General features: G+C 47.1%; 1 protein-coding gene across 1 annotated transcript in view; it reads left to right on the top strand.

The window, feature by feature from the left end:
* Positions 1–24,430, top strand: part of LOC101015796 (protein ZNF783) — a 29,895-nt gene extending 5,465 nt beyond the window's left edge. The window contains exons 2-6 of the mRNA XM_031665045.1: positions 48–443; positions 533–659; positions 811–936; positions 18,534–18,662; positions 20,986–24,430. Coding sequence (XP_031520905.1) covers positions 48–443; positions 533–659; positions 811–936; positions 18,534–18,662; positions 20,986–21,803 — 1,596 coding nt within the window. The 3' untranslated portion in view covers positions 21,804–24,430. The remainder of the gene's footprint in view (positions 1–47; positions 444–532; positions 660–810; positions 937–18,533; positions 18,663–20,985) is intronic.
* Positions 24,431–24,841: the final 411 nt, after the last annotated feature.

Genomic DNA, 24,841 nt, shown 5'->3' with positions numbered 1-24,841 from the left:
GATTGTATAATTCTCATAATACCTCTCTTTTCTCTTCTTGTGAGCAGGCCCCCAAGACAGACAAGCACACAGAGGACCAGAGTCCTTCCACACCCTTGCCCCAGCCAGCTGCTGAGAAGAATTCGTACCTCTACTCCACGGAAATCACACTGTGGACGGTGGTGGCTGCCATTCAGGCCTTGGAGAAGAAGGTGGATTCCTGCCTGGCCCGCTTGCTGACTCTGGAGGGGCGCACGGGGACAGCCGAGAAGAAGCTGGCCGATTGTGAGAAGACAGCTGTGGAGTTCGGGAACCAGCTGGAGGGCAAGTGGGCCGTGCTGGGGACCCTGCTGCAGGAGTACGGGCTGCTGCAGAGGCGGCTGGAGAATGTGGAGAACCTGCTGCGCAACAGGAACTTCTGGATCTTGCGGCTGCCCCCAGGCAGCAAGGGGGAGTCCCCCAAGGTAGCGGCGGGACACCCTGCGGGTGGGAGAGCTCGAGGGGCCGAGCCTGTGAGCGTGTGGGTGAGTGAGTGCAACACTTGTGGTTCCAGGTGCCCGTGACCTTCAATGATGTGGCCGTGTATTTCTCTGAGCAGGAGTGGGGCAAGCTGGAGGACTGGCAGAAGGAGCTCTACAAGCATGTGATGAGGGGCAACTACGAGACCCTGGTCTCCCTGGGTAAGGCCACGGAGGGAGGATCTGGGCCTCTGTCCACAGGTTGTCTGTGGACAGTCTGTTTCTTTGCTTTGGCTTTTGGTACTTTGGGCACCTCTGCATCTTTGTGGGCATCTCGGGTCCAGCTCTTCCCCATTTCTTGTTCTGTGCACAGATTATGCCATCTCCAAACCGGACATCCTCACCCGGATAGAGAGGGGAGAGGAACCTTGTCTTGATGGGTGGGGCCAGGAGAAGCAGAATGAAGTAGAGGTGGGGCATCCAAGGATGTTGGGCACTGGTAAGTAAAAGAGCAAGATGTGGTGGCGTGGGGGGAGTGCCAGGGGCTAGCTGCACCATCACCCACCGTCTTGGGCTTCCCAGACAATCAGGGAGGCCAGAAAGGGAGCATAGGCCATTAACCCAAAGTGGGACCACTCTGTACAAGGCCACCCTGGACAGGAGTGGGTGGCAGACTTAGAGCCATAGGGTTTCTGTATCTGTCCAATGTGGGCCATCATACTCACCTTACATGGCTGTGATGACCGAGTGACAAATATTAAGCATGTACATGCTGATCACTTTGTAATAGTGGGGACTGGCTGGGCACGGTGGCTCACTCCTGTAATCCCAGCACTTTGGGAGGCTGAGGCGGGTGGATCATGAGGTCAGGAGATTGAGACCATCCTGGTTAACATGGTGAAACCCTGTCTCTACTAAAAATACAAAAAATTAGCTGGGCGTGGTGGCGGGCGCCTGTAGTCCCAGCTACTCGGGAGGCTGAGGCAGGAGAATGGCGTAAACCCAGGAGGCGGAGCTTGCAGTGAGCCGAGATTGCGCCACTGTACTCCACCCTGGGCGACAGAGCGAGATTTTGTCTCAAAATATATGTGTGTGTGTATGTGTATGTGTGTGTATATATATATATAGTGGGGACCAGCAACACTGCTGGTCCCCACTATATATATATACCTCCACCAGCAGCACTGCTGCCTCCTGGTGTCTTCAGGCGTGTCCATGTCCCTGCTATTGCTTGTGCCCCTGTCGCAGTCCCACAGCCCCAGCCTGCGGCAGGAAGGCCTGTCATGTGCTGGCTTCCATTTGTGTACATGGCCCTCGGTAGGAGGGCCAGGCATGCCCTGTCCTTGTAGCTGGTATATAGGACAGTGGTTCCAAAGGGGACTGCACATCACAGTCCTCTGGGGGGCTTTTTTAAAAATTACATTTTAATAAAGTAGAATAGCACAGTGAATCTCCAAATGATCGTCACCCAGACTCAACACTCCGCTGGGTTTGCCACACTCGCTTCATCTGTTTTTTCCCTTTTCCTGAACGTAACCACAATACCATGGTCACACCCACAGAATATCAGAATATCATCTAATACCATCTAATACCTAGCCTTTGTTTTGTTTTCCCCAGTTGTCTCAAAAATGTTTTCTATAGGTCTTAGGATCCTAATTGTAATACACCCAAGTCCACATTTTACATTTGGTTTGTGTCTCTGAAGTCTATAAAAACAGACTTATGAAAACCCCCTAGTCTTTTTCAACAGCTTTATTGAGATATAATTCATATACTATATAATTTACCTATTAAAGTGTGCAATTGAGTACTTCTTAAAAAAATTTCAACTTTTACTTTGGATATAGGTGTACATGTGTGGGTTTGTTACATGGGTATATTGTGCCCAGGTAGTGAGCATAGTACCCAAGTTTTTCAATCCATGCTCCCCTCTTTCCCTTCCCCCTCTAGTAGTCCACAGTGTGTGTTTTTCCCAGGTTTATGTCAATGTATGCTCATTGTTTAGGTCCCAGTTATAAGTGAGAACATGCAATATTTGGTTTTCTGTTCTTCCATTAGTTCACTTAGGATTATGGCCTTCAGCTTCATGTTGCTGCGAAGCACATGATTTCATTCTTTTTTATGGCTATGTGGTATTCCATGGTGTATATATACCACATTTTCTTTATTCAACCCACCACTGATGGACACCCAGGTTGATTCCATGTCTTTGCTACTGTGAATAACATTGTGATGAACATATGTGTGCATGTATATTTTTGGTATAATGATCTATTTTCCTTTGGGTATATACCCAGTAACAGGATTGCTGGGTCAGATGGTAGCTCTGTTTTAAGTCCCTTGAGAAATCTTCAAACTGCTTTCCACAGTGGCTGGACTAACTTACATTCCCATCAACCGTGTATAGGCATTCCCTTTTCTCTGCAGCCTCGCCAGCATCTGATGGTTTTTGAGTTTTTAATAATGGTCATTTTGACTGGTGTGAGATGGTACTCATTATGGTTTTGATTTGCATTTCTCTGATGATTAGTGATGGTAAGCATTTTTTCATGTTTGTTGGCCGCTTGCATGTCTTTTTTTAAGAAACGTCTGTTCATGTCCTTTGCTCATTTTTTGCTTGTTGGTTTAAGTTCCTTATAGATGCTGGATGTTAGACCTTTGTCAGACGCATAGTTTGCAGATATTTTTCTCCCATTCTGTAGGTTTCAGTTTACTCTGTTGGTAATTTCTTTTGCTATGTAGAAGCTCTTTAGTTTAATTAGGTCCCACTTGTCAATTTTTGTTTTTGTCGCAGTTGCTTTTGAGGACTTAGCCAAAAATTCTTTGCCAAGGGCAATATCGAGGAGGGTATTTCCTAGGTTTTATTCTAGAATTTTTATAATTTGAGGTCTTACATTTAAATATTTAATCCATCTTGAGTTACTTTTTGTATATGGTGAAAGGTAGGGGTCTAGCTTCATTCTTCTGCACATGTCTAGCTAGTTACTACCCCAGCAACATTTATTGAATAGGGAGTCTTTTCACCATTGCTTTTTTTTTTTGGTCAGCCTTGTCCAAGATCAGATTATTGTAAGTGTGTGACTTTATTTCTGAGTTTCCTATTCTGTTCCATTGGTCTACGTGTCTGTTTTTGTACCAGTACCATGCTGTTTTGGTTACTACAGCCTTCTAGTATAGTTTGAAGTTGGGTAGTGTGACACCTTTGACTTTGTTCTTTTTGTTTAGGATTGCTTTGGCTATTCTGGCTCTTTTTTGGTTTCATATGAATTTTAGAATTGTTTTTTCTTATTTTGTAAAGAATGATACGAGTAGTTTGAAAAGAATAGCATTGAGTCTGTAAATTGCTTTGGGCAGTATGGCCATTTTAACAACATTGATTCTTTCCATCCATGAGCATGGGATGTTTTTAAATGTATCTGTGTCATCTCTGATTTCTTTCAACAGTATTTCATAGTTCTCCTTGTGGAGTCTTTCACCTCTGTGGTTAGCTGTATTCCTGGGTATTTCTTTCTTTTTTTTGGTAGCTATTGTAAATGGAACTGTATTCTTGATTATACACTTTCAGGCTGATGTTATTCTTGTGTAGGAATGCTACTGATTTTTGTACACTAATTTTGTATCCTGAAACCTTACTAAAATTGTTGATCAGTTCCAGTAGCCTTTTGGCAGAGTTTTTAAGGTTTTCTAGGTACAGAATCATTGTTAGCAAAGAGAGATAGTTTAACTTCTTTTCCTATTTGGATGCCGTTTGTTTCTCTTGCCTTATTGCTCTGGCTAGGACGTCCTATAGTTGAGTGTTTTTTAGTATATTCACAAAGTTGTGCAGCCATCACCACAATCCAATTTTAGACCTTTCTTGTTCCATCAAAAAGAAACCCCATACCCATTAGTAGTCACTGCCTGTTCCTCTGCCCACCTGTTCCCCTGCCCCAGGCAGCCTCTGATCTGCTTTCTGTGTCTATGCATTTATCCATCTGGAAACTCCATATAATGGAATCATACGGCCGGGCGCAGTGGCGCACGCCTGTAATCCCAGCACTTTGGGAGCCTGAGGTGGGTGGATCATGAGGTCAGAAAATCAAGACCATTCTGGTCAACATGATGAAACCCCGTTTCTACTAAAAATACAAAAAATTAGCTGGGTGTGGTGGTGTGCAACTGTAATCCCAGCTACTCAGGAGGCTGAGGCAGGAGAATTGCTTGAATCCGGGAGGCGGAGGTTGCAGTGAGCCAAGATTGCACCACTGCACTCCAGCCTGGGCAACAGAGCGAGACTCTGTCTCAAAAAAAAAAAAAATGGAATCATATATTATGTGGCATTTGTGCCTGCCTTCTTTCATTGAGCATAATGTTTTGAAGGTTCATCCACATTGATTGTAGTATGTATGAGTACTTCATTCCTTTTTGTGGCTGAGTGACACTCCATTGTAAAGATATGCCACATATTGTTTATTCCTTTATCAGTTGATAAATTCCCCCCGTGCCCCCTTATTTATTTATTTATTTATTTATTTTGAGACAGGATCTCACTCTGTTGCCTAGGCTGGAGTACAGTGTCATGATCTCAGCTCACTGCAGCTTTGACCTCCTGGGCTCAAGTGATTCTCCCATCTCAGCTTCCCGAGTAGCTGGGACTACAGGCACATGCCACCATGCCTCGGCCTTTCAAAGTGCTGGGATTATAGGCGTGAGCCATGGCGCCTGGCCTGGTTCTTTGATTTTATGTTGTTTATCACTTTCCTTTTACGTGGAAATCTTAAATTCTCAACTAAATTTGCGTAATTTCTTCAATGATCTTATATCCAATCCTAGCACTTCGTTATCCTATAATGTATCTTACAATTTCAAAACAGTGAAGCAATAATACTACTAACAGTTAGACTTCCATTGAAATACAAGATTTTTTTGCAGCTCTTTTTGTCCTCTGTATACATTCTGTGCAAGACTTATGGGCAAAATAATGCCTTTTAAAGTCACTTGAAATATTTTCTGTATGTACTTATGCCACCAACTTAGTATACAGTTGCATTCATTTGTTTATTTTTAGATTTTTTTATAGATTATTCTTTTTGGTTTTTGATGTAACTTAATTTTTTGAATATGTAAGATATTTTATGTTTGCAAAGTCAAAATGATTTAACATGGTACATTCGAGGAAATCTCGTTTCCCTCCTTGTGCCCTCTCCCTATAGATAATCATTTTTATTCATTTCTTATTTATATTACCATGTTTCTCTTGGAAATATCAGTAACACGGATATATTTGTATTCCCACCCCTGTCTTACGCAGTAGGTTGTGGAGACCACCTCATACAATGATGTACAGGTCTTCCTCAGTTCTGTGGATTCGGAATGTTGTGTGGTGTGATAGTTTATTTAACAGTCTATACCTTGGACATTTAGGGTATTTCCAGCATTTTGCTGATATAAATAATGCTGTAGGGAGTACTTTGTGCATAAATCAGTTCATGTTTTTGCCAAGGTATCTTTTTTTAAAATTTATTTTTTGTGAGAAGGAGTCTCACTCACTGTGTTGCCCAGGCTGGAGTGCAGTGGCACGATCTCGTCTCACTGTAATCCCTGACTCCTGTGTTCAAATGATTCTCGAGCCTCAGCCTCTGGACTGACTGGGACCACAGGTGTGCGCCACCACACCTGGCTAATTTTTGTATTAGCAGAGACGGGGTTTCATCATGTTGGCCAGGCTGGTCTCTTAACTCCTGACCTCAAGTGATCCACCTTCCTCAGCCTCCCAAAGTGTTGAGATTACATATGAGCCACTGTGCCTGGCCCCAATGTATCTTTGAGATGTAATCCTGGAGGTTGGATTGCTGGGTCAAAAGGTAAATAAATATGTTATTTGGGGAGAATTTATCTCCAAATTCCCCTGGACAGAGGAATCATTTGCATTCCCATCTGTGTTGTGAAAAAGGTTCTCTTGCCAACAGAGGATGTGGACAAACTTGTAGGATTCTTTTCAGTGTAATGGTAAGAAGTATGTCAGTGTAGTTTTAATGGTGCCTCTCTTTTTTTTTTTTTTTTTGAGACGGAGTCTTGCTCTGTCGCCCAGGCTGGAGTGCAGTGGCCGGATCTCAGCTCACTGCAAGCTCCGCCTCCTGGGTTCACGCCATTCTCCCGCCTCAGCCTCCCGAGTAGTTGGGACTACAGGCGCCCGCCACCGTGCCCGGCTATTTTTTTGTATTTTTTAGTAGAGACGGGGTTTCACCGTGTTAGCCAGCATGGTCTCGATCTCCTGACCTCGTGATCCGCCCGTCTCGGCCTCCCAAAGTGCTGGGATTACAGGCTTGAGCCACCGCGCCCGGCCAATGGTGCCTCTCTTACTGAGTGTTGATGAGTTTTTTTTTTTTTTCCTTTAGAATTCTTTCTATTTTAATTTCTAATTTTTATGGTACATAGTAGGTGTGCATATTTATGGGGTACATGAGATATTTTGATGCAGGCATACAATGTGTAATAATGACATCAGGGTAAATGGGATATTCATTACCTCAAGCATTTCTTATTTCTTTATGTTATAAACATTCCAATTATACTCTTTTAGTTATTATAAAATGTACAATTAAATTATTGTTGACTGTAGTCACCCTGTTATGCTATCACATTCTAGATCTTATTCATTCTATTTAACTGTATTTGTTACCCGTTAACCATCTCTACTTCCCCCCTCGCACCTTCCCCCCAACCCTTCCCAGCCTTAGGTAACCATCGTTCAACTTCTCTGTCTCCATGAATTCAACTGTTTTACTTTTTGGCTCCCAAAATGAATGAGAACATACAAAGTTTGTCTTTCTGTGCCTGGCTTATTTCACGTAACATAATGTCCTCCAGTTCCACCCATGTTGTTGCAAATGACAGGATCTCCTTTTTTATAGCTGTATATATGTACCACATTTTCTCTGTCCCTTTGCCTGGTGATGGACACTTAGGTTGCTTCCAAATCTTGACGATTGTGAATAATGAACATGGGAGTGCAGATAGATACACTGATTTCTTTTCTTTTGGGTATATACTTAGCAGTGGGGTTGCTGGGTCATGTGGTAGTTCTGCTTTTAGTTCTTTTGAGGCACCTCTGTACTGTTCTCCATAGTGGTTACACTAATTTACATTCCTACCAGCAGTGTTCGCGGGTTCCCTTTTCTTCACATCCTTGCCAGCGTGTGTTATTGCCTGTCTTAACTGGGATGAGATGATAAGTCATTGTCGTTTTGATTTGCATTTCTCTGATGATTGATTATGCTGAGCACCTTTTCATATACCTGTTTGCCATTTGTACATTTTTTTTTTTTTTTGAGACGGATTCTCACTCTGTCACCCAGGTTGGAGTACGGTGGCGCATCTTGGCTCACTGCAAACTCCGTCTCCCGGGTTCACGCCATTCTCCTGCCTCAGCCTCCCGAGTAGCTGGGACTACAGGCACCCTCTACCACGCCTGGCTAATTTTTTATATTTTTAGTAGAGATGGGGTTTCACCATGTTAGCCAGGATGGTCTCCATCTCCTGACCTCATGATCCGCCTGCCTTGGCCTCCCAAAGTCCTGGGATTACAGGTATGAGCCCCCGTGCCCAGCCACATTTTTTTTTTTCTTTTTTTTTTGAGACAGAGTCTCACTCTGTTTCCCAGGTATGACAGGAGTGCAGTGGCACAATCAGAGCTCATTGCAACCCAATCTCCTGGGTTCAAGCCATCCTCCCACCTCATCCTCCCAAGTAGCTGGGACTAGAGGCATGTGTCACCACGCCCAGCTAATTTTTGTATTTCTTGTAGAGATGGAGTTGTGCTGTGTTGCCCAGGCTGGTCTTGAACTCCTGGACTCGAGCAATCTTCCTGCCACAGCCTCCCAAAGCACTGAGATTACAGGCATGAGCCACCATGCCCAACCTGTATGCCATCTTTTGAGGAATGTCTATTCAGATCTTTTGCCCATTTTTAATCAGATTGTTTTTTAATTGGGTAATTGGATTTTTTCCTATAGATTTGTTTGAGCCCCTTAGATATTCTGGTTATGAATCCCTTGTCAGATGGATAATTTGCGAATATTTTTTCCCATTCTGTGGGGTGTCTTTTCACTTTGTTGATTGATTCCTTTGCTGTGCAGAAGGTTTTTAACTTGATGTGATCCCATTTGTTCATCTTTTGCTTTGGTTGTCTGTGCTTTAGGGTATTACTCAAATCTTTGCCCAGACCAATATCCTGGAGAGTTTCCCCAGTGTTTTCTTGAAGTAGTTTGATAGTTTGAGGTCTTATATTTAAGTTTTTAATCTATTTTGATTTGATTTTTTTATATGATGAGAGATAGGAGTTTAGTTTTATTTTTCTGCATATGGATATTCAGTTTTCCTGGCACAATTTATGGAAATGACTGTCCTTATTCCAATATATGTTCTTTTTTTTTCTTTTTTGTGACAGAGTCTCACTCTGTCACCCAGACTGGAGTGCGGTGGCACAATCTTGGCTCATTGCAACCTCTGCCTCGCGGGTTCAAGCAGTTCTCCTGTCTCAGCCTCCTGAGTAGCTGGGACTACAGGCGCCTGCCACCACTCCCGGCTAATTTTTGTATTTTTAGTAGAGATGGGGTTTCACCATATTGGTCAGGCTGGTTTTGAACTCCTGACCTCAGGTGATCCGCCAGCCTTGGCCTCCCAAAGTGTTGGGATTACAGGCATGAGCCACCACACCTGGCCTAATGTATGTTCTTGATACCTTTATCAAAAATGAGTTTGCTGTAGATGTGTGGGTTTATTTCTGGGTTCCCTATTCTGTTCTTTTGGTCTGTTTGTCTGTTTTTATGCCATTACCATGCTGTTTTGGTTACTCTAGATCTGTAGTTTAATTTGAAGTCAGGTAATAGATTCCTCTGGTAAAAATGAGTTTGCTGTAGATGTATGGGTTTATTTTTGGGTTCCTATTCTGTTCTTTTGGTCTATTTGTCTGTTTTTATGCCATTACCATGCTGTTTTGGTTACTATAGATCTGTAGTTTAATTTGAAGTCAGGTAATAGATTCCTCTAGTTTTGTTCTTTTTGCTTAGGATGGCTTTGGCTATTTCAGGTTTTTCATGGTTCTGTATATACTTTAGGATTGTTTTTTCTATTTCTGTGAAGAATGTCCTTGATATTTTGATAGGAATTGCATTGAGTCTGTAGATTGCTTTGTGTAGTGTGGGCATTATAACTAATTCTGAACATGGAATATCTTTCCATTGTTTGGTGTCCTCTTCAATTTTTTGCATTAATGTTTCATAATTTTCGTTCTAGATATCTTTTGCTTCTTTTGTTAAGTTTTTTCCTAGGTATTTTATTTTATGTATAGCTATTGTAAACGGGATTATTTTCTTGATTTCTTTTTCAGATTGTTCACTGTTGGCATATAAAAAGGCTACTGATTTTGTATGTTGATTCTGTATGCTGCAACTTTGCTGAATTTATCAGTTCTAATAGGTGTTTTTTGGTGGAGTCTTTAGGTTTTTCTAAATATAAGATCATATAATCTGCAAACAAGGATAATTTAACTTCTTCCTTTCTAATGTGGATGCTCTTTATTTCTTTCTCTTGTCTGCTCTAGCTAGGACTTCCAGGATTATGTTGAACAACAGTGGTGAAAGTGCATCCTTATCTTGTTCATCCTTATCTTGTTCCCGATCTTAGAGGAAAGGCTTTCAATTTTTCCCCTGTTCACTATCAGGGGAAACTGGCTGTGCATCTGTTGTATATGGCTTTTATGGTGTTGAAGTATATTCCTTCTGTACCCATTTTTTGGATTTTTTAAAATCATGAAAGTATGTTGAATTTTATCAAATGCTTTTATAGCATCAATTGAAATCCTGTGGTTTTTGTCCTTCGTTCTGTTGATAAGATGTATCACATTCATTGATTTGCAGAGGTTGAATGATTCTTCCATCCCTGCCTGGGATAAATCCCACTTGGTCATGATGAAAGATCTTTTTAATGTGTCATTGAATTTGGTGTGCTAGTATTTTGTTGAGGATTTTTGCATCAGTGTTCATCAGGATATTGGCCTGTAGCTTTCTTTTTTAGATGTGTCTTTGTTTGGTTTTGGTGTCAGGGTAATACTGGCCTCATAGAATGAGTTTGGAGGTATTCCCTCCTCCTTTATTTTTCAGAATAGTTTGAATAGCATTGGTGTGAATTCCTCTTTAAATGTTTGGTAAAATTCAGCAGTGAAACCGTTACGTCCCTGGCTTTTCTTTGCTGCGAGACTTTTTATTGCAACTTTGATCTCATTACTTGTTATTGGTCTGTTGAGGTTTTGGATTTCTTCATGGTTGAATCTTGGTAGATTGTATATGTCTAGAAATTTATCCATTTCTTCTAGGTTTTTCAATTTATTGGCATATAGTTGTTCATAATAGTCTCATGATCCTTTGATTTTCTGCAGTATTAGTTGTAATATCTCTTTTTTTATCTCTGATTTATTTGGATCCTCTTTATCTTAGTCTGGCTAAAGATTTGTCGATTTTATCTTTTCAGAAAACCAACTTTTCATTTCATTGATCTTTTGTATTGTTTTTTGTTTCAATTTTATTTATTTATGTTCTGATCTTTATTGTTTTTACACTAATTTGGAGTTTGGTTTGCTCTTTTCTGGTTTTCTAGCATGCATGATTATGTTGTTTGAAGTTTGTCTACTTTTTTAATAGAGGCACTTATTGCTGTAAACTTATATCTTAGTATTGCTTTGCTGTATCTCACAAGTACCATAGGTTAATTTGATATGTCGTGTTTTATTTTCATTTCTTTCAAAAAATTTCTTTCTTTCTTCTTCTTCTTTTTTTTTTTTTGTTTTCAGACAGGGTCTTGCTCTGTTGCCCAGGCTGAGTGCAGTGGTGTGATCACAGCTTACTGCAGCCTGGTCCTCCTAGGCTCAAGCAGTCCTCCTACCTTAGCCTCCCAAATAACTGGGACTAAAGATGTGTGCCACCATACCTGGCTAATTTTTGATTTTTTGTAGAGATGGGTTCTTGCTATGTTGCCTAGGGTAGTCTCAAACTCCTGGATGCAAATGGTTTCCCCACCTTGCCCTCCCAAAGTGCTGGGATTACAGCTGGCCTCAAAAAATTTCTTTTTTTTTTTTTTTTTTTTGAGACAGAGTCTCGCTCTGCCGCCCAGGCTGGAGTGCAGTGGCGTGATCTTGGCTCACTGCAAGCTCCGCCTCCCGGGTTCATGCCATTCTCCTGCCTCAGCCTCCCGAGTAGCTGGGACTACAGGCGCCCACCACCTCGCCCGGCTAGTTTTTTTGTATTTTTTAGTAGAGACGGGGTTTCACCGTGTCAGCCAGGATGGTCTCGATCTCCTGACCTCGTGATCCGCCCGTCTCGGCCTCCCAAAGTGCTGGGATTACAGGCTTGAGCCACCGCGCCCGGCCAAAAAATTTCTTAATATCCTCCTTAATTTCTTTGTTGACCCATTGGCCATTCAAGAACATATTATTTAATTTCCATGTGTTTATATAGTTTCCAAAGTTCCACTTGTTATTGATTTCTAGCTTTATTCCATTGTAGTCAGAGAAGATACCTGGTATGATTTCAATTTTTTGAATTTTTAAGAACTTGTTTTGTGGCCTAACATATGGTCTATCCATGAGAATGATCCATGTGCTGAGAAGAAAAAAGTGTATTCTGCAGCCGTTGGATGAAATGTTCTGTGAATATCTTTAGTCTATAGTGCAGATTAAGTCCAGTGTTTCTCTGTTGGTTTTCTTTCTGAATGCTCTGTCCAGTGCTGAAAGTGCGGTGTCAGAGATGCCAGTTATTACTGTATTGGGGTCTGTTTCTCTCTTTAGCTCTAACAGTATTTGCTTTATACATCTAGGCGCTCCAGAGTTGGGTGCATGTATATTTATTATGCTATTAATATATCCTCTTGCCGAATTTACCCCTTTAGCATTATATAATGAACTTCTTTGTCTCTTTTTATAGTTTTGTCTGAAAATCTGTTTGGTCTGCTATAAGTCTAGTTACTCCTACTCTTTTTTGGTTTCCATTTGCATACAGTAGTTTTTCTATCCCATAGTGCACATGTGTCTTTAGGCATTTCTTTGGGCAACAAGAGCGAGACTTTGTCTCAAAAAAAAAATTGGTTCATATTTAGACTTTCTACTCAAGATATGAGTAGCTTACACAGTACAATTACAGTATTATCATACTCTGTGTTTGTGTACTTGCTATTACCAGTGAGTTTTGTACCTTCAGATTTTTTTTTTTTTATTCTTTATTAATGTCCTTTTCTTTTTGATTGAAGTACTCCCTTTAGCATTTCTTGTAGGACAGGACTGGTGTTGATGAAATCTCTTAGCTTTTGTTTGTCTGAGAAAATCTTTATTTTTCCTTTATGTTTGAAGGATATTTTTGCTGGATATATTATTCTAGGATAAAAGCTTTTTGCCTTCAGCACTTTTATTTTTAGTTTTTTGGAGACAGTCCCTCTGGTGCCCAGACTGGAGTGAAGTGGCACAATCTTGGCTCACTGAACCTCTGCCTCCCAGGTGCAAGTGATTCTCGTGCCTCAGCCTTCCAAGTAGCTGTGATTACTGGCATGTGCCACCACATCTGCCTAATTTTTTGTATTTTTAGTAGAGACGGGGTTTCACCGTATTGGCCAAGCTGGTCTCAAACTCCTGAGCTCTGGCAGTCCGCCCACCTCAGCCTTCCAAAGTGCTAGGATTACAGGCATGTGCCACTACGCCTAGCCTTTCAGGACTTTAAATATGTTGTGCCACTCTCTTGAAAACTTGTCAGGTTTCCACTGCAAAGTCTGCTGCCAGACGTATTGGAGCTCTATTGTATGTCATTTGTGTCTTGTCTTTTGCTGCTTTTAGGATCCTTTTTTAATATCCTTGACCTCTGGGAGTCTGATTACTAAATGCCTTGAGGTAGTCTTATCTTGGTTAACTCTGCTTGGTGTTTGCTAACCTTCTTGTACTTGAATATTGATATATCTTTAGGTTTGGAAAATTCTCTGTTATCATGTTTGAGTAAACTTTTTGTTTTTTGTTTTTTTGGTTACAGAGTTTTGCTCTGTTGCCCAGGCTGGAGTATAGTGGCGTGATCTTGGCTCACTGCAAACTCCGCTTCGTGGGCTCAAGTGATTCTCCTGCCTCAGTCTCCCTAGTAACTGGGATTACAGGTGCTTGCCACCGCACCCGGCTAATTTTTGTACTTTCAGTAGAGATGAGGTTTCGCCATGTTGGCCAGGCCAGTCTCAAACTCCTGGCCTCAAGTTGATCCATCTGCCTCAGCCTCCCAAAGTGCTGGGATTATAGGCATGAGCCATCATGCCTGTCGTGGCTAGGGCTGTTCTAAATGCTCCCTCTGTGGGTGGGTGCCAGCTAGGTTCTGCCTGGTGTTGCTTTCTGCTGTGACAGGGCAGCACTGAGTTCCGATGCAAAGTCCTACAATCACTGCACTCTCCTTCCCCCAAGCACACACATTCTCTCTCTGGAGCTGCATGGCTGCTGCGGGGTATGGAGGAGGGTTGGTATCAGCAATTCAAGACTATTTTTCCCACCCTCTTCAGTGCTTCTTTCCTTCATATGATGTTACAGCTAGGTACCGTGACTGTTTACCTGGATTTTGGTTTTTTTGAAGGTGCTTTCTTGTGTGAATAGTAGTGAATTTGGTGTTTCTGTGGGGAGATAATCACTGGAGGGTTGTTTTCGACCATCTTGTTCCCCCCCTCCCTTTTTTTTTTTTTTTTTTTTTTGAGGCAAGATGTTACTCTGTCATCCAGTCTGGAGTGCAGTCATATAATCATGGCTCACTGCTGCCTTGAACTCCTAGGCTCAAGTGTCTTCCCACCTCAGCCTTCTGAGTAGCTAGGACTACAGGCATGTGCCACTATGCCTGGCAGGTTTTAAAATTTTTGTAGAGACAGGGTCTTACTCTGTTGCCCAGGCTGGTCTCAAACTCCTGACCTCAAACAATCCTCCTGCCTTGGCCTCCCAAAGTGGCAATATTACAGGCATGAACCACTGCACCTGGCCCTATTTTTTTATATGTTTAAGGGCCATTTAAATTTCTTATTCTGTGAATTATTTATGTTTCTTGCTCTAGGAATCTTTTAAAAAATGCATATTTCCTAGGCCTACCCCAAACCTACTGATGAGACTCCCAGGGGTGCTCCCCAGGGGATGCTGCTATACTAGCCTAGTACAGGATTTGGGTTTGGGAGCCCCCATTGTAGTGTTCTGAGCCAGGAGTCCCTAAAGAGTGAGATGTGTGTATGTGTGTGTGTGACTGAGTCTCACTCTGTTGCCTAGGCTGGAGTGTAGTGGCACAATCTCAGCTCACTGCAACCTCCACCTCACAGGTTCAAGCGATTCTACTGTCTCAGTCTCCTGAGTAGTTGGGATTACAGGCATGCACCACCATGCCCAGTTAATTTTTGTATTTTTAGTAGAGATGGGGTTTCATCATGTTGACCAGGCTAGTCTTGAACTCCTGACCCCAGGTGACCCGCCTGCCTTGGCCTCCCAAAGTGCTGGGATTACAGGCTTGAGTCACTGTCCCCAGCTTCCCCCACCCCTTTTTAAAATCACTCTATATTCAAAATATATCAGCTCTTTTACTTACAGAGAAAATATGAAACTAAACATTTGTTCTCTTAGCCTCCATAATGAAACCTGTATTCAGAATATGTCCACTTTAAAAAGAAATAAAAGATTTGCAGATTATCAAGCTGAAACCTGGGAACTTTGGCATGTATTGTTTCTGTGAGTCCAGTTTTGTTTTGTTTTGTTTTTTTTTTCCTGGAGTCAGAGTTTCTCTCTTGTTGCCCAGGCTGGAGTGCAATGGCTCGATCTTGGCTCACTGCAACCTCCACCTCCCGGGTTCAAGTGATTCTTCTGCCTCAGCCTCCCAAGTAGCTGGGATTACAGGTGCGTGCCACCATGCCTGGCTAATTTTTTTTGTATTTTTAGTAGAGACGGGGTTTTGCCATGTTGGTCAGGCTGGTCTTGAATTCCTGACCTCAAGTGATCCACCCACCTCAGCCTCCCAAAGTGCTGGGATTACAGGCATGAGCCACCGTGCCCGGCCTGTTTCTGGGAGTCCAGTTCTTTCATCCCTCTGTAGCTGATACTTGCCTACTTGGGGCACTGGTTGCCACCACCACGGTCTACTCTTTTTTTTTTTTAAATTCCCATTTTACAGATAAACTGTAAAATTTATTATTTATTTATTTTTTATTCTGAGTGGCATACTCTTGTGTGTCGTCACTTGTAACAGCTGAGCTCATGGCATTTTCTGGGAGACAGTGCTGCTGTCTCTCCTGCTGTTCTTTCTTTCTTTTTTTTTTTTGAGACAGAGTCTTGCTTTGTCACCCAGGCTGAAGTGCAGTGGCGCTATCTCAGCTCACTGCAAGCTCCATCTCCCGGGTTCATGCCATTCTCCCTGCCTCAGCCTCTCTAGTAGCTGAGACTACAGGCGCCCACCACAACACTGCCCGGCCAATTGTTTGTATTTTTAGTAGAGACAGGGTTTGACTGTGTTAGCCAGGATGGTCTCGATCTCCTGACCTCGTGATCCATCAGCCTTGGCCTCTCAAAGTGCTGGGATTGCAGGCGTGAGCCACCGCGCCTGGCCCTGTCCTGCCATTCAAAATCATCTCCAATGAGGTTGCCTTCTTGACCTGTGCTTCCCTTTATTCATCTGGGGGCACTGGAGGCCAAGGGGCTGTGTGGGTCTTCACCTGATGGAACTGATGGAACTGATGGAAGTGGCATTTTTGGAGAGGCCTGCGACTGCCCCAACTAGGAGCACCGCTGGCTTGTAGGCTGCTCGATCCTGGGGGTGCTGCTCCTTTGCCAGTGCTGTCCCCCAAATCCAACTGCAGCAGAATCTGGCTCTTCTTTCCAATATTTAAAAATTATTCTTAACTTTTTTTTTTTTTTTTGGCACAGTCTTGCTCTGTCGCTCAGTCTGGAGTGGTGCAGTCATAGCTTACTGCAGACTCAACTTCCTGGGCTCAAGTGATCCTCCCACCTCAGCCCCCTGAGTAGCTGGAACTACAGGCACATGCCACCACACCCAGCTAATTTTTGTATTTTTTTGTAGAGGCAGGGTTTCACCATGTTGCCTATACTGGTCTCAAGCTCCTGAGCTCAAGTAATTCTTCCACCTTGGCCTCCCAGAGTGTTGGGATTACAGGCGTGAGCCACTGTGCCCAGCCTTATTTTCAATTATTAGTGGCTCATGAACAGTCAGGATTCATTATTTTCACTTAGACCGTTCTGTTTCTCATTCTTTTTTGAGGCTTCATCTTGCTCAGTCACCACCTTGTGATGCTTGGGGCTGTTTAGTAGGATGGATGATGTATTTCTCTTTGTTGTAGAAAGGATCCAAAGATCAAACTTCAGAGGATGATCCACTGAAATTTTCAGGATCTGCTGATGAAGCAACCGTCTTTAGGCTTGTCATGAAAATAACATTTTTAGGGGCAGTAAAACCCGTTGGTTTATAACTCTCCCATACATAAAGGGGAATTGGTAGCAGTGTTAGCAGGCACAGACTCCACTGGATTATTATTTTTCACCAGTATTTCACCCTTTGATAACCTTCTGGCTGGTTTTACCTCTTCTCTTAGAAGAGAACCTCAGTTGAGGTAGAGTGGACAGGACCCCACTTGGGTTACTTTTTTAAAATTTATTTATTTATTTATTTATTTATTTATTTATTTGAGACTGGGTCTGGCCCCGTAGCCCAGGTTGGAATGCAAGTGGCATAGTCATGGCTCACTGCAGCCTCATACTCGTGGACTCAAGCCATCCTCCTGCCTCAGCCTCCCAACTAGCAGGGACTACAGTCATGCACCACCACACTTTTGGTTGTTCTTTTATCTCTTGACAAGGCATTGTCCTCTGGAGTTTTAAGTTTAGGAAGATCCAACGTGGTAAATTCAAACTCAGGTTTGGAGGTTTTCCTACTTTTCCCATAATTCTGGGTTTGTTGTCTGTTCCCTTCTGATCTGATGCCCATCCAATTTCAAATTCCTCTTAGCATCAAGTGGACAAACGATGTGAGCCATTTGCTGATTTCATCTCTGATGGTAGCATTCTGTCAGCTCTTACTGTCAGCCTTTTGCTCATCATAGTTTTTTTCTCATCATCTTTTTTTGCTTAAAAAATCAGAGCTTCAGCTGGGCGCAGTAGCTCACTCCTGTAATCCCAGCACTTTGGGAGGCCGAGAGGGTGGATCACGAGGTCAGGAGTTCAAGACCAGCCTGGCCAAGATGGTGGAACCCCGTCTCTACTAAAAAAATACAAAAATTAGCCAGGCATGGTGGTGGGCGTCTGTAATCCCTGCTACTCGGGAGGCTGAGGCAGAGAATTGCTTGAACCCAGGAGGCGGAGCTTGCAGTGAGCCGAGATCACGCCACTGCACTCCAGCCTGGGTGACAGAGTGAGACTCCGCCTCAAAAAAGAAAAAAAAAATCAGAGTTTCATTTCTTGTGTGAGAGGACACATGCTCATTTTGAGGCTTTACCGTTTGAAAGTCTTGCTGACAGCTGGGTTGGTTACGATCACTCTGGGAGGCGGGCGCTGATTAAACATGAATGGACTCAGTTCTAAGAAGTAGGTGTAGGGATGGAGTTATTTTGAAAGAAAACTTCTGAGGGGGAAACCTTGATGCTCCTAATGCCATGTCTTCAGTTGTGTTTCTGCCCTGCCTTGGGTCCCTTATGTCATAAGAGCAGCTTGGAGGAGGAGGAGGAGGCCCGAGCGCGGGAGGTGGTGGCCACCCCATTGGCTGCTGGGACAGGCATGGTGTTTCTCTTTCCTGCCTTAAAATGCCAGAGTCTGTCATGACCTGCCTGGTGATCATTACCATGAATTCCTGTCTGCTGAATTCCTGTGCTGCAGTTTCCTTCTCTGGGACAAGAGGCTTTAGACTGGAATCTAGCTGCCAGGTATTCGGTGGCGTCCACCTCACTGTCATGCCCTGTGCTGCAGCTGAGGCCCCAGGATCCCAGTGACTCTGCCTTTCCCCAGAGGGTCCCTGGTCATCTGGGCAGGAGACCTCTGTGTTGTGCTCAGTGTCACTGATTTGCATTCTCCAGGCCTCCCTCCATATCCAGAGCACCTCACCAGCCCACTCAGCCCTGCCCAGGAGGAGCTGAAAGAAGGGCAGGCCCCCAAGCAGCAGCAGGACTCAGAGGTGAGAGTGGCCCCAGTCGGGCCAGGAGCAGGTGAGTGAGAACAGCGAGGCGGCAGGATGAACAGTGTCCCGAGGCAGCACGCGGTTACCAAGCGACGGTGCTGAGGAAAAGCACTGGAAGCGTGGGGCTGGGAGAGATGGCTGGGAGACTGGTTGGGCTGGGTTGGACAGGCTTTCTGGGAAAGGGGCCCCTGAGACAGGCCTGAAAGAAGGTAGGTTTTGGCATTTTCAGCATGAGAAAACAGTGTATAGATGGGTGGGTTCCTCCACGTGTTGGGGGCCTGGGCACACGGGTCCAGCAGAGTGAGGGGAGGGGTAGATGGGTGTGTTGTGCCTCCCCAGGGTTCTTACGAGGGTCCCATCCACAGGGCAGTGTGTGTCCTGTGCCTAGCGCGGCGCCAGCGTGGTGTTTCTCGGTAAACGCCCTCTTTCTGAAGACCTGCTGGGAACTCTGGCTTTAGCCATGCTTCCAGACCTCTTTGTCTGCTTTTATTTAAAGGCAGTCCCTGCCTGTCCTTTCACAAAAATATGTATCAGGCCATTTAGCAGAACACTTGGCAAACAGTCCAGAGCTCTGTTCTCTGTCGAGTGTTCCTCTGCGGGGCTGGCTCCTCCATCTGGTTCTGCCGCTGGCCCGACTTTCAGTCTCTGGTTGCTTTCTCTGTGGTGATTTCTGGGTATCTTCCCCACTGGATCTTCCTCCATTCCCTGGGTTTCTCTTTCCAGCCAGTGTGGAAGTCTGGGCTCTGCTCATGGAGTTGGAGAGATGGGACCCTCTTAGGCAGGCGGGCAGTGTTCCTGCCCCATTGCAGACCTGGAACGGTGTCCCGGAGCCTCCCAACCCTCTGTTCTTTTGAGGCTCATCAGGGTGACAGATGCTGAGGGACAGGACATTAGCACTGGCCTGCAGGGGTGTTGGGGACGTGGCCTTCGTAGCTCTTGTCTCACCTCTGAAGCCCTCCGGACAGAAGCCCTAGGCCTCCTCTCCCTGGCAGGGACTTGCGTATGTCCAGGGCTGCTGGGGAGATGGCTATGCACGCTGCAAGCCATGGGTGTCCTGCAGCCGGTGTTGGGAGTGGCCCTTGCCGAGTCTCACACGGCCCCCAGCCAGCACCAGCATTTTATCCTTGATTAAGTCGAAAGAAGAGTCTAGATGGGGAGTCTCCAACTTCCTCCACCAGGGACATCCTGCCAGGCATGGGGCCAGGGGAAGAAGGGCGGAGGCACCTGTGGCCACAGCAGAGCCCCACAGGAGCGTGGGGGCCTTTTGGGAGTGGGGTGGGGTTGGGTGGTGGGACGTGGTGACGGGCTTCCTCCTGAGGGTTCCGTCCCTCCCTCTCCAGCTGCTATCTCCCTGGGGACTGTGGGGACCCAGATCAGTCTGGGGTCCTTCCTGGTCTTTCCCCATTGTGGTCTGGTCTGGCCTGGCTGGAAAGGCACTGCATGAAAACCCAGGCATCAGATCCCAGGCATGTGGTCTGATGATGATGGAAAAGCTATTCATGTGGTCTTGGCGTGGCTGGGCTCCCAGCCCCCATGTCAACAGTCTGTGTTCCTCTGCCCAGAGACTCTGCTTCCCTGAGAGGGTATGGTGCCAGGACCCTTCCTCCCTCACATTAGGGACCCCTGAGAGCTGGGTGCTGAGACCTGGGGTCTCAGGTCTCCAGCACATTGCTGTGACCACCTGCCACTGCCTTGGTTGTCCTTGTCACTGCTGTCCAGCAGTTCCTTGGCTCCACCCAACCTGGGAGTTGAGTGAGACTCACACAGACCCAGGCAAGAATCTCAGGTCCTAGCGCCCTCTGTCACCAGTGAGTGTAGTGGCAGGCAGGTCATGGACGCTCTGTGCGGATTTGTCATGTGGATGAGCAGCTGAGCATGGGTGCAGCACTCACCACCCCTAGTCCGCAGAGGCCTCTTAGGGTGGTCTGGGGGCAGCGAGGGCCCCTGGGGCTCATTGTCTTTCACAGATGGTAACTAGTGTCACCAGAACTCTTGGGGGTGGGGTCCTGCCACCCTCTCTGCTGTGCCCAGGGTCTCTGCTTCTGTGTCCCACTCCAGCTGACCCCTGACCTCCGGGCTCCCTGGCTCCTGGCCTTGCAGCTTGATCTCCCCTCCCCTGATGTCCTTAGCTTGGCCTCCAGGAATGAGGCTGATGACAACAATCAGGACTGAGTGACCGTGCGAGGCAGTGCCTGTGTGGCGGGGCTCAGTGAGCAGGACCCCTGCAATGTGCTGTGAGCACTGTGGGGAGAGAGGGCTTGGCTGAGGCTGGAAGCCAGGACTGGGCCGAGTGACCTGGGGGACAGGGTGGTGAGGTCCACTTGGAAACCAACGTAGACTCCTTTTGCCAGGTGGTGGTGTGGTCATCAAGACAGAGGCACAGTCTGAAGACGAGATGAGGCCTGAGCGGCTTTTTCTGGGGGTGTCCCGAGGCCAGACCGAATGCAGAATCCCCCGAGGGCCCAGGAACAGGCCTGGGGGCCCCAGCCGTCATCAGGCCCAGGGCGTGCCCAGGGTGCGGGCAGGGGAGCCACGGCCACCGGGGGTCGGCGGGGAGACGCCCCGAGTCCTTTCCCGCCGGCGGCAGCGGGCATTCACCTGCCCCGACTGTGGGCAGAGCTTCCGCCTGAAGATCAACCTGACGATTCATCAGCGGACCCACGTGGAGGAGGGGCGGCGGGAGGCCCCCGGGGACAGCCAGACCACGCTGGAGCCGGGGGAGGTGGTGGTGCCTGGCCCTGTCATCCGCTGGCTCCCCGAGGAGCCTGAGGGCCGCCGCTCTGTGGCGGGCGGCCGTGCGTTGGTGGGGCGGCGGCCTGCGGCCAGCAAGATGTACCACTGCAGCGAGTGCCTGCGCTTCTTCCAGCAGCGCAAGAGCCTGCTGCTGCACCAGCGCCTGCACACCGGCAATGGCCAGGGCTGGCCCGCCTGCCCCTACTGCGGCAAGGCCTTCCGCCGGCCCTCGGACCTCTTCCGGCACCAGCGCATCCACACTGGTGAGCGGCCTTACCAGTGCCCCCAGTGTGGCCGGACCTTCAACCGGAACCACCACCTGGCTGTGCACATGCAGACCCACGCCCGAGGCCAGGCGGGCCCACACTTGCCTGCCGCCCCTGCCCGCCACGGGAGCCCCCCGCTGCCCTGGCCCAGCCGCACGGAAGAGGGCTGACCAGGCAGTAGGCCACAGGGGACTCCTCGCAGGGCCTCTCCCCAGTGCCTGACGCGGGTTCCTCCTCTTTCTGGGATGGAGAGAGGTTTGTTGTTTTTACCCATTCAAATGGGAAGCCCGCCGCCCTTCTGGTGGCAGTGTGTGTGACCGGGTGCCTTCTGTTTCCTGTTTGCACTCTTTGCTGCCTTTTCTGCATTCCTGACTTGTAAAAGATTCCTTAAGGCTTAAGGGATGCCTTATTTTTGATGGGGCCTCTGGTAGGTACCACAGCCAAGAGGACCAGAGATCATGGCCCTTCCAGTATGGGGGCGATTGAGACATCGGGGACCTGGGATTTTTGTTTTGTGCAGAGGTCTCCGGCCTGCTGTCACCATGAGACAGGGGAGTGGATGGTTGGCCTGAAGAAAGGGTCCTGGAAAGTTTTCTACTTTGCTATTTTGAAACTTTTTTTCCCTTGTTATAGAGACTCAAGTGCTTTTGTAAATGTGTGTAGTTGCTAATGGAACTTCGCCTTTTGCAAAGTGGAAAGAGCCGGCTTTTCCATGTGGGGCTCGCAGAACTGGAAGGGGAACTACCTCCACCAGCCTGTGGGTCTTTTATTTTTTTAAGATGGAATTTCGCTCTTGTTGCCCAAGCTGGAGTGCAGTGGTGCAATCTCCAGAGGTTGCTCACTGCAACCTCTGCCTCTCGGGTTCAAGTGATTCTCCTGTTTCAGCCTTCTGAGTAGCTGGGATTACAGAGGTGAGCCACCACTCCTGGCTAATTTTTGTATTTTTAGTAGAGACAGGGTTTCATCATGTTATCCAGACTGGTCTCGAACTCCTGACCTCAGGTGACTCGCCTGCCTCAGCCTCCTGAAGTGCTGGGATTACAGGCGCGAGCCACTGCTCCTGCCCAGCCTGTGGTTTTGACAGGGATGTCTTGGCTGCTGTCTCGGAAGCACAGTGTCTCCCTAGGTGTGTGTTTCTTGGCCCAGAGTGACTCCCAGTATTCCTAGTCCTTACCCCACAGGATAGGCACGTCCATTATTTACTTTTGTTTGTCAGCTGGGAGGGGAAACTGAAGCCTGCAGTGGGAGACACTTCTCCCCAAGAGCTCAGTGTTCGTGGGTGTGTAAGATCCATTGACTGGACCCCAGACAGCATCCTGAGGGGCAGTGCGGAGAGAGCCCAGGAAGCCCCTCCCCTAGAGGAGGCCCTTGGTCTGGCTGAGGGCCGGCCACCTCTACCCTGGGCCTCCAGGACTGCTTTTCACATTAAAGGGGAGGCAGTCTCTCAAAGGAGTTCTCCCTTGGGCGCTTTGGGCTCTGGGGCAGAGTTGGGCTAGGAGATCTGGGTGAATCCTTCAGTCATGGCTAGTCTCATGTTCCTCTTCTGTCAAAGGGGGTCATGGCCCCAGTGTGTCCTACCTCAGAGTTGTCAGGATCAAATTAAGAGGCACTGGGACAAATATGAAGCCTAGCTTTGTGCTTCCTTTCAAGTTCAGGGCCTCCTTTCTACTCATTCCAGCCTTTTTTTCCCCTGTCAGAATCCCTCAGGAAGGACCTTTATCTTCTGGAGTGAGTAGTGGCAGTTCCACTGGGTTCAGTGAAAGACTCGCCCACGGGGCTTTGTTCCCCAGGGGTCCTTTGTGTTTCGGTGAACAAATTCCTACCAAAACATGAGATTCAGACTGTAGAAGTTCAGGCAATAATATCAGGCCTCATGGAGAAGTCTGGAGGTCAGCTGGCTTCTGGTGTCCCATCACACCACTGCGGGTGCTGCCTGTAGAGCAGCCTTGGTGTGGGTGACTCTGAAGCTGGAGTGATGGGACCCCGGCTAACCTTGTTTTTTACCGCCTTGTCTGGCACTGAGAAGTGGCCACCCTTCAGGGCTGCTTCTGGGGGCCTTGGTTCCTGGATGTGCCATTTCCTTGCCCTTCTGACCCTCCCACTTCTTCCAACGTCTTGAGCAGAGTTGGGGGCCAGTGGTAGCGTTGCTGTCATCTCTGGGAGGAGGGTGAATATACAAGTCAGTGACAGTTTGGCCAGGCTCCCTTGGGTTTGGGAAGAGGCACCGCCCTTCTGTGCTGTGGATCCTGCTTGTTTGCTTTGGGGTCCCCCAACCCTTGCCAGGAGCTTCACAAATCAGAGACAGGCTGTCAGCAAGAGCTCAGACAGGATGTGTGCAAGTGCAGGTGCGCGAGTTTAACCCTCAGCTGCAGGAGCTAGTCTCAGATGTTCTGGGGATACCTCAGGCTAAGAATTTCGCCGAGTTTCTGGGCTTGTTTTTCTAATGCCAAATGCCCCTGCGTAAGTGTCACAAGGTGCTGATTCTCCTTTTTTCTTTTTTTCATAGCAATGTGTGCAACTTTGAGCTAGGTCTTGTGAATTTGCCTAGCACTCGGACGTGTTTAAGTAACGTTCTTTACATTGAAACGAGTCAACCGAAGCTTTGTGGTGCAGGAGCTGAGGGTTCCCCAGACTCGGTGGGAGCCCTGGTTGGGCCCCAAACTCCCCCAGCAGAGTCCTCGTCTTCCTCATTTGTGAAATAAACGGGTGGGCCACGACGTTAATAAGCCCAAGAAAACTGTGAAGGTGGTAGTCCCTTTCCCTAACTGGTGCGCAATAAACTTGTTGACATGAACGAGTGCGTGCGCGTGATCTGGTTTCTGCTCTCTGGGAGGTGAGTGACCGTGCGGGGCAGTGGCAGCTGGCGTCACTTGCGGGCTGTTGGGCACCAGCCTGGGGCGGGCGCTCACACCTGTCGGCGGGCGCGCGCACCTGTGGGGCTCGCACAACACCTCCGAGCACGCTGTGGGGGCGGGGCCTCCCGGGATGGCCAATGAAAAGCCGGCACTGGGTCGCAGGCGCCCGCGAAGCGGGGGCGGAGCCTCCAGCACCGGCCAACGGGGATCTGGCTTCGGGATGCGGGGCGGGGCCCACGCGGGGCCCACCCGGCCGCAATTCGCTGGGCCTGGGGCACAGCTTCTTCCCGGACGCGTTCTCCGTGTGTCCCGAGTCCCGGCGGCCCCGCGAGCTCGGTCCGTGCGGGGAAAGC

This window comes from Papio anubis, chromosome 4 (genome assembly GCF_008728515.1).
Source record: "Papio anubis isolate 15944 chromosome 4, Panubis1.0, whole genome shotgun sequence".
Classification (NCBI taxonomy): Eukaryota; Metazoa; Chordata; class Mammalia; order Primates; family Cercopithecidae; genus Papio; species Papio anubis.
The sequence above is the reverse complement of the archived record's forward strand: the minus strand, read 5'-3'. Positions and strand labels throughout refer to the sequence as shown.